The 15,399-nt window shown below is 43.2% G+C and overlaps 1 protein-coding gene across 1 annotated transcript in view; it reads left to right on the top strand.

Moving 5' to 3' along the window:
• Positions 1-12,244, top strand: part of LOC308159367 (metabotropic glutamate receptor 4-like) — a gene marked incomplete at its 3' end in the record, with an annotated part of 156,326 nt that extends 144,082 nt beyond the window's left edge. The window contains exons 9-10 of the mRNA XM_080533140.1: positions 5,264-5,510; positions 12,195-12,244. Coding sequence (XP_080389266.1) covers positions 5,264-5,510; positions 12,195-12,244 — 297 coding nt within the window. The remainder of the gene's footprint in view (positions 1-5,263; positions 5,511-12,194) is intronic.
• Positions 12,245-15,399: the final 3,155 nt, after the last annotated feature.

Here is a 15,399-nt window from a genome sequence, read left to right on the forward strand (position 1 = left end):
CAAAACCGTTTGTTTACTGTGTAAACTGTAGTTCGGAGACAACAACACAGCCATTGAAGGTCACATATTGCACAGTAGCTATCAGTAGCTATAGTATGTACTGTACACATATAATTAAGGTATCCAGATTCATTTGCCATTAACAACAAATAATTGACACCCACTCTATGAAAAAAATACGCTGGGGCTTAATATTGCCTGAGCACAGGAGCTTTGATGTACTGGAGTCAGACCTGCAATCTGATGGTTGAGGTTGGCAACATTTCTTGCATAATCTGGTTGTAATTACAATGTCAAGTTGCAAGGTTCACAGTGAGTGCTCATATCAGTCTTAATTCATCAGCGCACATCATTTTGATTTTTAAAGCAATTTCCAGAGCAAATAGGAAATAGAATACTGCTCCTGGCAAAAGCTTGTGGATAGTGTGTTGCCTCGAGGCAAGTGAACTTCACTGTGTAAATGTTGTTGCGACGCTTAGCATCCCTGCCCAGCGTGTACCACAAAGAATGTTTTTAAAAATGAATGTCAGCTATGTAGGTACATTAACAGTGTGAGCAACGTGTAGCCTACCACTAGCTCCTATCTAACCACCTGAGGCCATGGGTTCATGTTTTTGCGGTGGTTTTGCTTCACAACAAGACCAACGATAAATGACAGAAGGAATGCCTCGGGAGACGAGGGAAAGCTGGCGTTCTTAAGACACTCGTGTTTGATTGGCAGCAGGAGTACAGTCAGCACAGGAGGTGGTGGGTGGCGGCAGACTGACAGGTAGCGACGGTAGTCGTGTTAATTGTGGTTTTGTCTCCCGGTTGAAAGGAGGGGTGGCTCCGAACCAAGCTTTCTGTGTATTTGATAAAGACAACAAGGCAGCTGATTGGCAGAGTTGTCAGGACAGGGGCTCATCATGAATGACAATTATGCTCTGCCAATTATGGGACATTTGACGGCCATGCAGGCAAGGGAGACCGTGTGAGGCTGAGCGTGGCCTATTCCATCTCTCTGCTCCTGCAACAAGGCTTGACACATAACGAGGGAACACCGGGAGGGAGAGGTTATGTTGTTCAGCAGTTGCCCAACAGCTTCTGTACTTTTCTGAAAGTTTTCTGAAGGTTTTTTTTATTTTTATGAAATAGACGGAAAGCAGTGGTGAGTTAAGTAGACTAACTCTGTTCTGAACAGTAGAGGCAGATGCTTATTAAAGCACAAAACAGCCGTAAAATGTATTCCTTCTGTGTATCACACACACACACACACACACACACACACACACACACACACACACACACACATAGATTCTGTATCTTCAAAGGGAGCTTATGTAGGCTTCCAACCATTGTAAATGACAGCAAGTAATGACAAAACATCACAGAATATTCCCAAGCCGACCGGGAATAAAGAAGAAAAAAATCCGGTCATGACTCCAGTCGCTTCAATGTTGCTGAGAGAACGAGGGGGGATGTGGCTGGAATGAATATATTCACGATTACAGAAATGACAATTCCTGGATAAAAACTAATCTTATTAATGCATTAACTGCTTTCATGTTGCTACTAGCTATTTGGAGCCGCTGCATACATGGGGCTTGTTGGCGGTGTTATTTTGTGCCCAGTGAAAATCTCTGGCACGTGTAACAATGCAGAGGAAGGATCTCATTAGAGGTACGGCTGCAGATTGGCAGGTGTGTAATTGTGCTGGCTTGGAGAAAGGATGTTTGGAGGGGAGGGCCCTGTTTCATGAGGCAATAAACCGGCGGCCCCATCTTACTAAATGCATGGCTCTTGGGAGATGGACCTGCTTTGCACGCACAGAGGCAGGGATGGGTTTCGGGAAGGGACAGAAGGCAATGGTGGCTCGGGCACCGTGGAGAGTATTCTATTATGTTTGGTCAGGTCTGGCAAGTCTGGACATAAGCAATTTGATTATCTTCTACACGAATGCTTTCATTGCAGTAGAGGTATAGAGTGTAAGGGCATTGATACAGTATATTGGCCAATATTGACCTAATGAACTATTTGATCTGCAATAAATCTGCCAGACTAGAGTACATGGCTGTGGACGACGATAAGCAAGCAGCTGACTGGAACACAGATTTGATGCCTAATCACTTTTGAGAGGAAAATCTGCTGCTCCGCCTTTAGAGACACTTTTCTCTCTCTCTCTCTCTCTCTCTCTCTCTCTCTCTCTCTCTCTCTCTCTCTCTGCCTCTCTCTCTCCTCTCTCTCTCTTTCTCTTTCTCCCCCTCTCTCCCTCTCTCTCTTTCTCTCCCTCTCTCATCCTCTCTCTCTCTCTCTTTCTCTCTCTCTCTTTCTCTCTCTCTCTCTCTCTCTCTCCCTTCCTCTCTCTCTCTCTCTCTCTCTCTCTCTCTCTCTCTCTCTCTCTCTCTCTCTCTCTCTCTCTCTCGCTCCAGCACCATTTTCCTGCTGTGCCGACAAGGCAGATTGGAGATCCTATCAGTGTTGTCAGGGCACTTCTCGGCTGATGGAAGGGGACAGGAGTCCCGCCCCCCCCCACCCCCACCCCCCTCAGAATGACTCGACTCTGTACTCCAGAGGGGCAGCAATATTGTGCCAAACTCACCCGAGGCCATATGTAATCTTCTCTCGAGATTACACACTCCCCCTCCATCACCCAGGAATGGCTGTTTGCTCTCTTTGCAGTGTGATTGAATACATGTCCCCCTATTGCTCTCATTTTACACCCTTCTTGAAAAGTCCCATATGTACCGTCGCAGTAACAACATTCTTAATGCATTATCATGTGTCATGGTTATCAGGACAGCACACATGTATGTGATTTCTTGCATTTTCGCCTTGGTTAGTGGCCATTGGTTTTCGCCATGGTTAGTGTTCCGAAAAAAGGTAAATGGGTCAACATGTATGTAGGCTGCTAGAATATGTAATGCTTGTCACATATAAAGCATGCCTTTGATTTATGTACTGTACAGTAGCCCTATGCTGAAATGGATTTATTGGCAAATGCCCAGTGGACCCATCCCCCCCCCCAACCCCCCAAAAGAAAAGAAAGAAAAAACAATCACATTCAGGTATGATGAAGGTATTCTTCATCCCCTAGATACACAAGAGCTTTCATTAAAAGTACCATTATGCTGTTACTGTCACGACCAGAGGGCGGAACCCAGAAGCAGACAACGGAGAACAGGTAGTACAACAATAAGAGCTGGGGGCGGAACTGTGACAGTTACAGCAAAAAAAGAAGACGGTGGTGCTGCTGCTGCTGCTGAAATTTAAATCTGCCAGCATCTAAATTAAAAGTGCAAAGGCTAATCATATGAAAGCAGCTCTGTAAACAATAAATGTTACTACCCACTATCACTCTCACAGCTCTTGACATTCTCAGGATGGAGGACCTCCTACTGTATAGTTAGTAATTTCTTCAGCCGTACTACTCAGTCACTCATGGTGTCTGCGGCTGTAATGTCAGTCTCAACCTCAGGCAGATGTGTTAGAGTGGTGACTGGGAGCTGTGTTTTCAATTTACACCCCTCTCCCTTCTTCCTTCATCAGTCCTGAAAATAGCCTAGCGACTCTATTCTGAAAGTGAAACAGAATTGTGTTTCAAATAAGAGGTGGTCCATTAGAAGACTACTCGGTTTTACACCAGGATTATCCTATTGTATACGAAATACATTTTGAGACATTACTTGGACTTTCTTTGTGCGAATGTTTTAACCACAAGTCCAGGTTTGCGGGCCTGACTGACTGTTTTCCATTCAGAGTAGATGATGGCATGGAAAGGGATGCTTGAGACTTCACTCTGACTTTCATGAAGTGACTTATGCGCAACTCCGAGTACAGTATGCTGTCAAGAATGTTTTCTGTATGTGCTTTATTTATGTTCTTTTCAGTTTGTTTGTTTTTCTCCATGCTCTTTTCAGTTTGTCCCATCTACAGTACATTACAATGATGGGATTGAAAGCAGTCATTATAAGACTTCTAATGTTTGGAAAACCTCCTGGAAATGGATGTACAGTACCAAGAATGATGTATACGGTATGACTTCAATAACGCTTGCAATACAGGCTAACCCTAACCCTTTAAGTTGTAACTTAAGGTTCTGTGTTAGGAGGCTATCATTCATAGGATTCACATGACCATATTAAGGACAAACCTTTGTGCTTTTATGTTGCAATCCAACTAATCCAAGATGACCTACATATGCAAATGTATATGATTAGGCATGATTTCACTTTGAGTAAGCACATGATTGAACCTATAAGGTAAAAGCACTCGTAAAGCGTTATTATAGCGGTATTGATGCTCCAAGTAAGAAGTCTCTCTCTCCGCCTTCAAAGCTCCCTGCCTTTAGCTAGGTTTGCTCTGCACAGCTGTGAATCCCAGCTGCCATTACAGAGCATTAACACACTACCCCCATACCGCTGACCTGGGGGCAAGACATCTGTACTGCACTCACCCATCTGCAGGCCTGTCCTATTATTCACATGTCATAAACAAACAAATAAACGCCCCCAATGAAAAACACAAGCTGATGAATAGATGTGGAAAGATCACTTGATAAGAGAGTATTGTACACATCATGAGAGGATTTTGGAAGTTCTTTGGAATTGCCTAGCATTTGGATTGTAATGGTTTTTGCTCTGATTTTTTAATTATCAAAGCTGGAATAAGGAACAGCTCTAGAAGTAAGTAAGTAAAACGTTATTTCTATAGCGCCCTTCACAGCACGGATGCACCGGGTGCTTTACATCAAAGATAAGGGATAAAATGGGTGAAAAGAAAAGAAAGTGCAATCAAGCATCGTCAAAAGGGATTAAAAACAAAAACAGAGGAACACCCCACAGGGGACAACATAAACAGAACATAAACAGGAACATAAGATGGCTATAGGTGACTAACGACCTGCCTAAACAGATGAGTCTTTAATTGCCGTTTAAAAAAAATAGTTCTGAGGAAGCGGCTCTCAGGTCAGGGGGGAGGGCGTTCCAGAGTCACCTCAAACGCTCTGTCCCCTTTAGTTCTTAGTCTGGTCCTGGGTGCGACCAGGAGCTCCTGGTCGGATGACCTCAGTGACCGGCTGGATGAGTAGAGGTGGATGAGATCGGAGATGTAGGCGGGGGCTTGGAGGGCCATGGAGGGCTCTGAAGGCTGAACACCAGCACTTTGAAATTCTGAAGAATCTAGAAGAACTACCTTGAACCTCTTGAACAGGACCATCCATCACTGTCCTGGTTCATGAACGATTTGGTTTCTTCCCTCCCTTCGTCTCTCTTTCTCTCCTCAACAGATGTACATCCAGACCACGACCCTCACCATCTCGGTGAGCCTGAGTGCCTCCGTGTCCCTGGGGATGCTCTACATGCCCAAGGTCTACGTGGTGCTCTTCCACCCGGAGCAGAACGTGCCCAAGCGCAAGAGGAGCCTGAAGGCCGTGGTCACCGCAGCCACCATGACCAACAAGTTCACCCCAAAGGGTGGCCTGAGGCCCAACGGAGAGGCCAAGTCCGAGCTGTGTGAAAGCCTGGAAACGCAAGGTCAGTGTCAAAGGTCGCGGGGTTAGGGGTCAAGAGGTCAGCTGTCAAGAGGTCAGGAAGTTAGAGAGGTAGTATAGTGACGATACTGTTGTTATTTCTCCTACTCTCTCCCCTGTGAGTTTGGCCCTGTAAACCAGTGAGCCATTTCAAGTCAAAAGTAGTCAGCGAAAAACAGCACAAAAAACGAATGACCTCGCTGTTATGTAAGCCGTAATTGATGCCATAGGTATTTTACACCTCAACAACTTTGGGAAATTAGCTGGTGTTATGCCGGTGAGGATGCAGGAAATTGGGAGTTCATTTATTTGGGCAAACCTAAATGGCATTTAAGCATTGGCTCCTACAACAGGACAGAACAGAACAGCGTGAATAATCTTGATTGATCAGTGGGCTAGGCTTCAGATTCAGGTGTCATAGAGTTGAGATGATTAACTCTACAGCCACCGGGCGATTTCATTGATTTAACAGGAGGGAGAACTAATCCATCATGTTTTCCTTACAGTACATACTGTACTTGCTACCTTGATCTGAATAGATTAAGCAAATGCCATGATTGAAAAACATGTATTCATAAACATGGTTACTTACATTTCTGATGATAAATAGTTACTCTAATTACCCCCAATACATCTTTTAAGCTGTGATACATTTCTATCCCTATGTCTGAGATATCACTAGCAAATACTCCCATCATCTTTTAGCAATAGGATGAAACCCTGTCTGGAGACTGGCACCAGCTCCTCGATCAGTGTCATCTCAAAATCTAGTTCCACTTCGCCTGAATGCTTAAGATAAAAGATGTGTCAAGGTGTCACTTTTCAGTGTTTATCTGATATGGAAATGTAAAAGAGACAGGTAGAGAGAGTGAGAGTTACAGATCGTCATGACGTAGGGTAAGGATTGGACAGAGGTGGGCAAGACTGCCACTTACTGCCAGGGGCGCCGCTAGGGGGGGGGTAAGTTAGGACGATTCTAAGGGCCCAGCACTGACAGGGGCCCAAGATAATCTTTTTAAAAATATATTATATTTATAATAATATTATTATTATTATCATAAGGAAGTTAATGTAGCCGACTTCAAATTATAATTCTATGTATTACAAAAAGTTACAAAAGAAACAAACTGGAGTTTTGTTTCTCTATGTTTGACAAAATTAAGCCTTATTATTTACCACTCTATTTATTCATTGCATGGTTCAGTCCAGCGCGCGCGAGCTGCTAGACTAGAGGAACGTTACCACAAATATTCTGACAAGGAGAGAGACGATGTCGTGAAAGGCAAAGCCAAAGTCAGGGTCTCAAAAGAGAAAAGTAAAAGTAAAGAACGAGGAGAGTGACAAAAAAAAGAAAGAAAGGTATTCATTCACAGACCTTCTTTTGGGGCCCATAACATGTAGGCTACCTAGACAACATTGTGTGGTTTAGCTCTAGCTAATCACTGTGTGGATGATCTAGTTAGCTCGCTATAGCTAATTAACTTCAAGTAAAGTTAACTTACAGTGCACTGTCAGTATAATTTCAGTCAAATATAGGTTATTAGAGCTCAGTGAATTCAGCAGCTATGCACTCTTGCTATAGCTAGCTAACTAGCTAACTAGTATAATGTTACATGCTAATCACGTCATGCACAGCAGATGCAGCTTCAGGATCAGGACTCCTTCCCTCAACCCACCTCCCAGTTGAAGGAGAAGGAGGTGAGCAGTAGGAGTTTGGGGTTAACAAACAGATTTTGAATAGTTTAATGTATGCTGCATTACCATGCAAGCATTGAATACAACGTTAGCTAATATTCATATTTAGTTAATAGTTCTTCCAGTAATTGCAATAACATTGACCACTGGCATCTTAATAATATTGTTAGCTAGCTAGATAACATTTAAGTTAGCTAATCTGGTGTAATGTATGTATTACTATGTTAATACTATTATAGGACATCTTATGAATTATGTACCTATGGATACTCCATGCCAGGGCCCACTTCAAGCCAGGCAGCCAGAGAGGAGAGCAGAGGCCAAGAGGCAGAAGAAGAAGAGTAAGAAGTAACAAAGGACAATGACAGCAGCACAGCAAGTTGGCTTCATGGCTGTAATGTTGGCTGTAATGTTGATACTGAGTAGTTGGATTTTTGGTGCAAGGTCTTGCAGAGACTGAGAACGTACACAGAGACTGAGAACGTCTGAGAACGTACACAGAGACTGAGAACGTCTGAGAACGTACACAGAGACTGAGAACGTATACAGAGACTGAGAACGTACACAGAGACTGAGAACGTCCACAGAGACTGAGAACGTACACAGAGACTGAGACAGACCTTTTCCAAAAAACTGTTTGTGGTGCTGGTGGAAAGCCAGTGGGAAGTACAGAAAGACTGTGTAAGGTAGGGAGATGAAAGGGATATGGAAAGTTAGATCTTTACCTTTTCTTTTTAGTGTTTTGCCCTGCTTTTATATTCATTCTATGCATGTATATGTTTTTATATATGTTTTTATATTCACTTTATGTTCTTATTCCTGTTGTAAAGCACTTTGAGCTGCATTTCTTGTATGAAAGGTGCTATATAAATAAAGCTTTACTTACTTACTTACTTACTTCATCACTAGATTTCAAGGATCTTATTAAAGATGTTGCTACTAAGAAGGCCCAGCCTTTAGCTTTGATTTGGTCTCTTTACTCTTTAATCTTGAATCGTTGTGCATGAGGCTAGATATAGTTTTTAGCTCTCCAGGTATACTATTCCACAGTACTGCCGCAGTAGGTAAAAATTACCTTTTTCCTATTTCACTATTCAATTTCGCTGGCACCATGTCTGTGTTGCTCCCTCTTGTATAAGACACTTTTGTCTTTGTGTGAAACAAGCAATGCTGAGTCAGTAAATATCTCTGCTGTAATTCTTCATTGATCTAATCCTGACAGTATTATGGCCAACTGATCTTTAAAAGATCTAAATGTATTTAGACACAATACCACCCCATTACAATTATATTTTGACTTTTTGTGTGATTTATACTTTTATAATTGGGTTCAAATCTTAATTTAATTATACTTTTGTCCTTCTGTTGTTCAAGTCTTAATTTAATAAGTTAAAGAATGTTGAGATTTCTTTGCTGAATTGTTGATTCCTGTATTAACTAATTTTAAATTACATTTACAAAAGATGTCCATCATTGGATTTCGTTCATCAACTTCAACTGGGTTGTCTCGGTTGATGGGTGGTTTAGGTGGGGGGGGCCCAAAATGATATTCTGTCATGGGGCCCAGAATCTCTAGCGGCGCCCCTGCTTACTGCCACTTTGAATGGTTAACTCAGGTGTCTTGCTGGTCAACTGGAACACAACCCTCCACCCACACGGTTCTAGAACTGTGCGGGTGGAGGGTTGTGTTCCAGCTGAGCACCAACACACCTGAGTTAACCAATCAAAGTCGTGACTGTTGTCTACAATTAGCGAATCAGTAATATTACGCGTTTTACTGAGTTATGGATAGATGGTATTTGGATACCGTCGTAATCCTGTCTATGTAAACTTCGACCTTTTCAAGAAGCTTTCTAGAATTGAGCAGGGAAAATACTCTGCAATAATGAAAAGTCTACAATAATCATGATGACAGACAACGGTAACTTTAAGGTCACAAGTGACAGTGGCTTTCAGCCAAACATTAATGATGATGTGCATTTAACATTTTTCAGTGGTTTGACAATGACTAACTTGGGCTCATTGTCTCACGGCAGACTCTTTCTGCACTGATCTGTCATTGTTACCTTAGTTACAATGTGTAGACTACTCCTAACTGGAATCAATCTTGCTATTCTCCTGCTCATTTCTTAGTTACATAACCTTGAAACTAGCAAATGGCTTATGTAATTTGGAAATGAACGTGAAAATTAGCATATAATGACTCACAGGTCTACATTTGATACACTTGACGATAGCTGTGTCAGCCTGTCAGGAGAGCAGACAAGAAAAGTGAAACTCTTGTCGCTAAAACGTGAGTTGACTCCAGAATTACCCACAGTGGCCGTATAGCATCTAGCCACAACTAGTTTATTGCTCAGCTGGACCCCAGACTGACCCTCATAGGGCAAGATCTACTACCCCTGTCAAAGGGGACGGACAAGATGATATCAGCAACGAGTGATGTGTGAATTCAAGCGTTCTAGTTTCCACAGTATGAACTCTGACCCCACTGACCTGGGCCCAGGGACTAACAGCTGCTCTTTGTGCTTGTATGTGTCAGACTGTGGAGAGGGAGGGGGACCCTGTGAGGGACTTTAGACACCCAGGTAACGGAGAGAACCATCAGCTCGCCTCTCTGCTCTGTTTGACCACTGTTTGACCACTGTTTGACCACTGTTTCTCCTGTTATCTCCTGTCTTTGTGACAGCAGCTGGTGAAAGGCGGGAACAAGTCGGCAAACCGACCAAAATGTTCAGACTTTTATTCTGAGAAAAATGTCAATACATTTCAACGTTGTTGAAAATCAATGACACCCTCGCTAGTCAAGGGATTCCACGAGTAATCCCCACTACTCTTTCGACTAACAACGTTGAAATGTATTTACATTTTTCAGAATAAAAGTCTGAACATTTTGATCGGTTACTGACTTTCACCAGCTGCTGTCACCTCCTTTGTGCTAATGTTCACTTGGATCTCATGCCTGCCTCGGTTATGCAACAACACATCACGGCTGCCCTTGGCGATGGTGCACTAACACGTCCAACAGTAACAGACAGTCCTCACAACAAACACACGCCCCTTGACCCACAGACGGTGATTCCTCTAGACAATGTTGGAGTGTTGTAAACTGTAAATGGCCCGATGAACGCGCTACACCCTAATGGGCCCTGACGTGGCGAGATGTCGCCCCCTCTGCCTGAATGGACAAGTGGTAGCTGTGCGCCCCCCCTGTAATTTGTTTCTCTCGTTGACAAACGGAGGAATTTGCTGTAATGGGACATACAACCACTATTAGTGGGGAGAGGGAAAGACAGATGGGACTGCCAGCTCCAATTCTTTCTGGACCATATATTCTTTATCTTGGGCCCTCACACAGCGCATAAATATTTAAATAAGGTTCATTTATCAATGTTGCTGTAGGAGGCGATCTGAGCGAAATCGAGAGCGGGTCCCCCTCTCCTCACCATCATCCCCTCTGCCTCTAGTCATTGTGCCCCCCATCCAGGCTGTCAACAGTGGCCGCTCTGATTTATCCTCTCTGACTCACCCAATCAGCGAAGGCTGCTGCGGACAAGATTGGCAGATGGATATGGTGATTAAACCACAGAGCGAGCGAGCTGATGACGGTTTTATTTAGAGAGGACACACTCTGTCATATCCGCACACACACGCCGTCATTCACTCAAACACACACAGACACAGACAGTGACAGACAGACAGACAGACAGAGAGACAGACAGACAGACACACACACACCGTCATTCACTCAAACACACACAGACACAGATAGTGACAGACAGACAGACAGAGAGACAGACAGACAGACAGAGAGACAGACAGACAGACAGACAGACAGACAGACACACACACACACACACACACACACACACACACAGGTGGTTGGAAAGACTGGAGAGACATAATCCCGTTCGGTCAGGCTCACTCCTAGGCCATAGCCAAACACTCCAGTAGTCCTCCAGTGTGTATTCAACGACCAACATGAGCAGCCCTATTTAGAACTTCCAGATCAATGGTTCTTTAATTAAAGTTATATTTCTATGAACACAGTGACACTGCTGCATGCTTTGCTTGGTGCACAGAGAGAGATCTCTGATCTCAGCATGTAATTCTTGAGGCCTTGCATTTGAATGGGTAATGTTGCATCAGATATTATACTGTATGTCCAGTGATGATCAGACAGCTTTGATGTATACTTAAACAGGAATGTCTTCTCACTTTAGGCCAGGCTGCAATTACTGGACACACAGTACATGGTGTTAAGCTGGTTTTGAAATCACAGGAGCACAGTATATCCACATTATGAAAAGAGACAAGTGAAATATCATCCAATTGCAGGCAAATTTCGCGATGCCGGTTCTAGCTGCAGATAGACATTTTTGGTCGTTTACATTTTTGGCATTTATCAGACGCCTTTCTCCAAAGCGAGTTACAACAAAATACAGTCTAAAGTAAGTGAATCATCGAGATAGATCCTACTATGCATCGGAACAGCAATATCTGAATTTAGACGCAATATACCCAGTCGGTTTTTACAGTGCATTCTCCAGGAAGTGAAATGATTATTGTTACACTTATAACACACAGAACATGAAAAATGTTGCTCACTGCTTGCTATTCATATCTGTTACCCTTGTTGCCTCTGCCGGTTTCCACCTGCACTCCCTACTGACACCTCCGTCTGATAAAGTCATGCAGAAATAGAACGGGTGTCAGCAATCACTGAAATTGACTGGAAGATAAGGTCTTCCTGACAGATGAATTAGGCTTTACTTGAATGCTTCTCTTGAACGTCACCCACGCTCTTTCTTTCTTTCTCTCTCTCTTTCTCTCTCTCTTTCTTTCTTTGTAAATTGTTGTAAATGTCTTTTATTAGGATAAAACCCCTTGAGATGAGCCATCTCGTTCTTTCTGTCTTGCTTCCTTTCTTCCTTTCATTTTCTTTTTCTCTCTCTCTCTCTCTCTTTCTTTCTCTCTACTGTTCCATTCACAGCGTTGGCCTCCAAGCAGACTTACATCAGCTACAGTAACCATGCCATCTAAAGCCCCTGCCCCTGGAAGCTGACCAAGGGCATGCCCATGGAGTGAACATCAGAACTGGTACATCACAATGCAAGAGCGAAGGCAAATGAGAGAGGAGAGGGGGGGGGGGGGGATTATTATAATGGATGTCACCATTTTTCAAGAGGACAAGGCAAGGCTAGAGAATCAGTGGGGAGGGTTCTTTTTGGGGGGGGTGGGGAGGTGGGGGGCCGTCAAGATATGACAGTAAAGTTACCCCTCCTCACCCCCCCCATAACCCCCCACCCCCACAGTGACCTGTCGGTGACATCAGGCAGTCGAGTTTCCAAATGAAAGCAGAGAGGATGATGTGTGGAGCTGGTGTTTTCCTTTTGGAGTTTAGGACCCATTTTCCTCCTCTGATGTCCTCTCTGAAGCTGACTATAAAAACCTCTTCGTGAAAAAGAGTGAATTTATTTTTCTCTCTGTGCGCAGTGTTGTATAATGTGTTGTAATCTCACTCCCTCGCCCCCCCCCCCCCCCTTCTCCCCCTTCCTCTCGGTCCTTTCTGATGATGAGAGTGAGGAGCTGGACACCATTATTGCAAATCACTCATCAATAGCAGAGGGCTGTAACAAACTAAACTGTCCAACTAAATGCAGTACGCTCGATCTTTGTCGAAGGCAAAAGAAGACACAACTTATCGTCCCTCAGGCTATTCAAGACTTATGGTGAATTGTCATTATTTTGTGTTGATATTACAGTGCATCAAGGTGGTAATTATGAAATAGAGCTGAAAAAAAGAAATGCAACTCTTCTTCAATAAACCTGACTATTCAGTGTAACACGCATGGATAATATAAATCGTTCCTAGACACCATTCAGTATACAATGGCATAATACAGAATAATCAAATGGCAGGTTATTCCAGTTCTCTCTTTTTACAGTAATCCTTCAGAACGAGGACAACCATTTGACACCATCTCTACGGTTCTTGTGTACAGTCCCGGAGCATGCCTGTGGGGGAGCATTGTGTGTACTGTGCTGTGTTGTTCAACGTCTATGGAATGCTCCATGTGTGGGATTGTGGTTTCAACAAGTTACAGTGGTGTCATCATTTTTCGGTCCATTAAACACCGGATACCCTTTGCAGATCGAGGCTAATCGAGAATAACTCCACAAAAAACATAGGAATTTTAAATGTTATTAACCCCTTGTGTACCACCCCCCGTACAATACAGTATGTACTCCACTCACTGTCTCCTCGATTGTTAGTGAGCGAAACTCAGCGAAAGCTCAAGACTACACCCCGTAGACAGCTTGAGTGCACTACCACACTGTTTTACAGTACATCCATACTGTGTTTAGTCTTACGAGTGAGACGGTTCTTTCCTTTGACTTCATCTCTATCTTCAGTTGTCAGTTATTGAAATCTAATCGAGTCCTTCCTTAACCTGCAAAGGGTTCGGGGCGTGAAATGCATAAAAGAGATTGTTAGATTGTAAGATCTATGCAGTGGTTGTGTAGACGTACACTGGAGCATCAGTGTTGTCCTGCTGCTACTGTTTTCTCGGTTGCGTTGTTTTTGGTTTCTGCGTGCCGTGTACCTGTGATTTTAGTCAATGTTTGCGTTTCCTTTCATGTGAGGTAGTCACTTTGCATAAGGACATTAGACTACCCTCAAGCAGTAGCAGTAGCATATCCCTGGATGAAGGAGAAACACAATACAAAAAAAATCTAACAAACAGATCTGTCTGCCATCTGTCTATTGCTCCCAACTTTGTTAGTCATGCTGTTGTTGTTGTCAAATTACACCATTTCCTTGATTAGAGAATTCGCCACTGTTAATGTCACAGTACCATCGCAAATCTAACACCTAAATGTGGCAACTGGCAACAAAATAGATTGGCAAGATGCTGCATCTAAGACATTTATATCACGTATGAAAAAGAGCCATTGGAGAAATTGTACCATAAGCTACAGAAGGGAAAACGACCGAAAGGGAAGATTATAAATAGGATTTCAAAGAGAGGGACAAACCTTTCTGTTTTTATTTAGGATTCTCAGCTCTCTGCTTCAAACGAAAAATCCAAGATGAAGCAAAAATGAAATGCTGTTTTTTTTCATCATCATCATTTAAGATAAAGTAATGTGGGATTGTTTGTGTTCGTGACTATGATGATTTACTTGCTTTGTTGCCACCCTTCGTCTCGTTCTTTTCCAACACTTTGTCTGTGTTGCAAAATAGAGTATGTAAGTGCTGACCGAAATTAAATGGCAAGTTAATGTACGTTATTAAAAATGGATTGATCATGTCTGCTTTATGTACTGACCTATTAAAACAAAAGAAAACTAAAAAAAGAAAATGACAGTGCCTGGATATTTATGAATTATCTATAGAAAACATGAAAATGTGTAGAGCATGTTCATTTTTATACAAGATATTTCTAATTAAAAAAAATGTTTTGCTAAGAAATGTGTTGATTGTGTTATTTTTTTTGCTGTTTTATGTTTTGAGGAATAAGACATCCATTGGATGGCACCTACACAGACATGACCTACACATGGCACAGTAATGTCTCTTTGGAAACCACACATTTGGAGTCCTGATACACAGAATTAAATAGCATGGAGCATGAGGTTTGTTATTGTAGCCTACAGTTGTGTAGCCAGGTGGAACAGATCCTCATTATATTAGATTCAACGTTATTGTCATTGCAGAGTACAAGTACCATACAACGGGGGGGGGGGGGGATAGTTCAGAGGGGTGTGTGGAGGGCGGGATTGTTTATCAGAGTGACAGCTCTGTGAAAGAAGCTGTTCTGTAGCCTGCTGCTACGGGTCCTGAGGATCCTGTACTTCCTGAGTCTTTTAGATGGTAGGGGGTCAAACAGACTGTGGTTGGGGGTGCGAGGTAGGCTTGATGATATTTGCCGCCCTCCGCTGACACCGGGTTGCCTGGAGGGACTCGATTGGTAGGGAGTTTTGTGCCAATGATACACTGGGCGGTTTTCACCACCCGTTGCAGGGCTTTCCGGTCAGACACATTGCAGTTGCCGTACCACACTGTGATGCAGTTGGTTAGCATGCACTCAATGGTGCAGCGGTAGAAGTTGACCAGGATCATGGGAGACAGCTGGGCTTTCTTCAATCTCCTCAGGAAGTATAGGGCGTGCCGCGCCTTTTTGACCAGGGAA

This window comes from Nansenia antarctica, assembly GCF_963989245.1.
Source record: "Nansenia antarctica genome assembly, chromosome: 6".
NCBI classification, from domain to species: Eukaryota; Metazoa; Chordata; class Actinopteri; order Argentiniformes; family Microstomatidae; genus Nansenia; species Nansenia antarctica.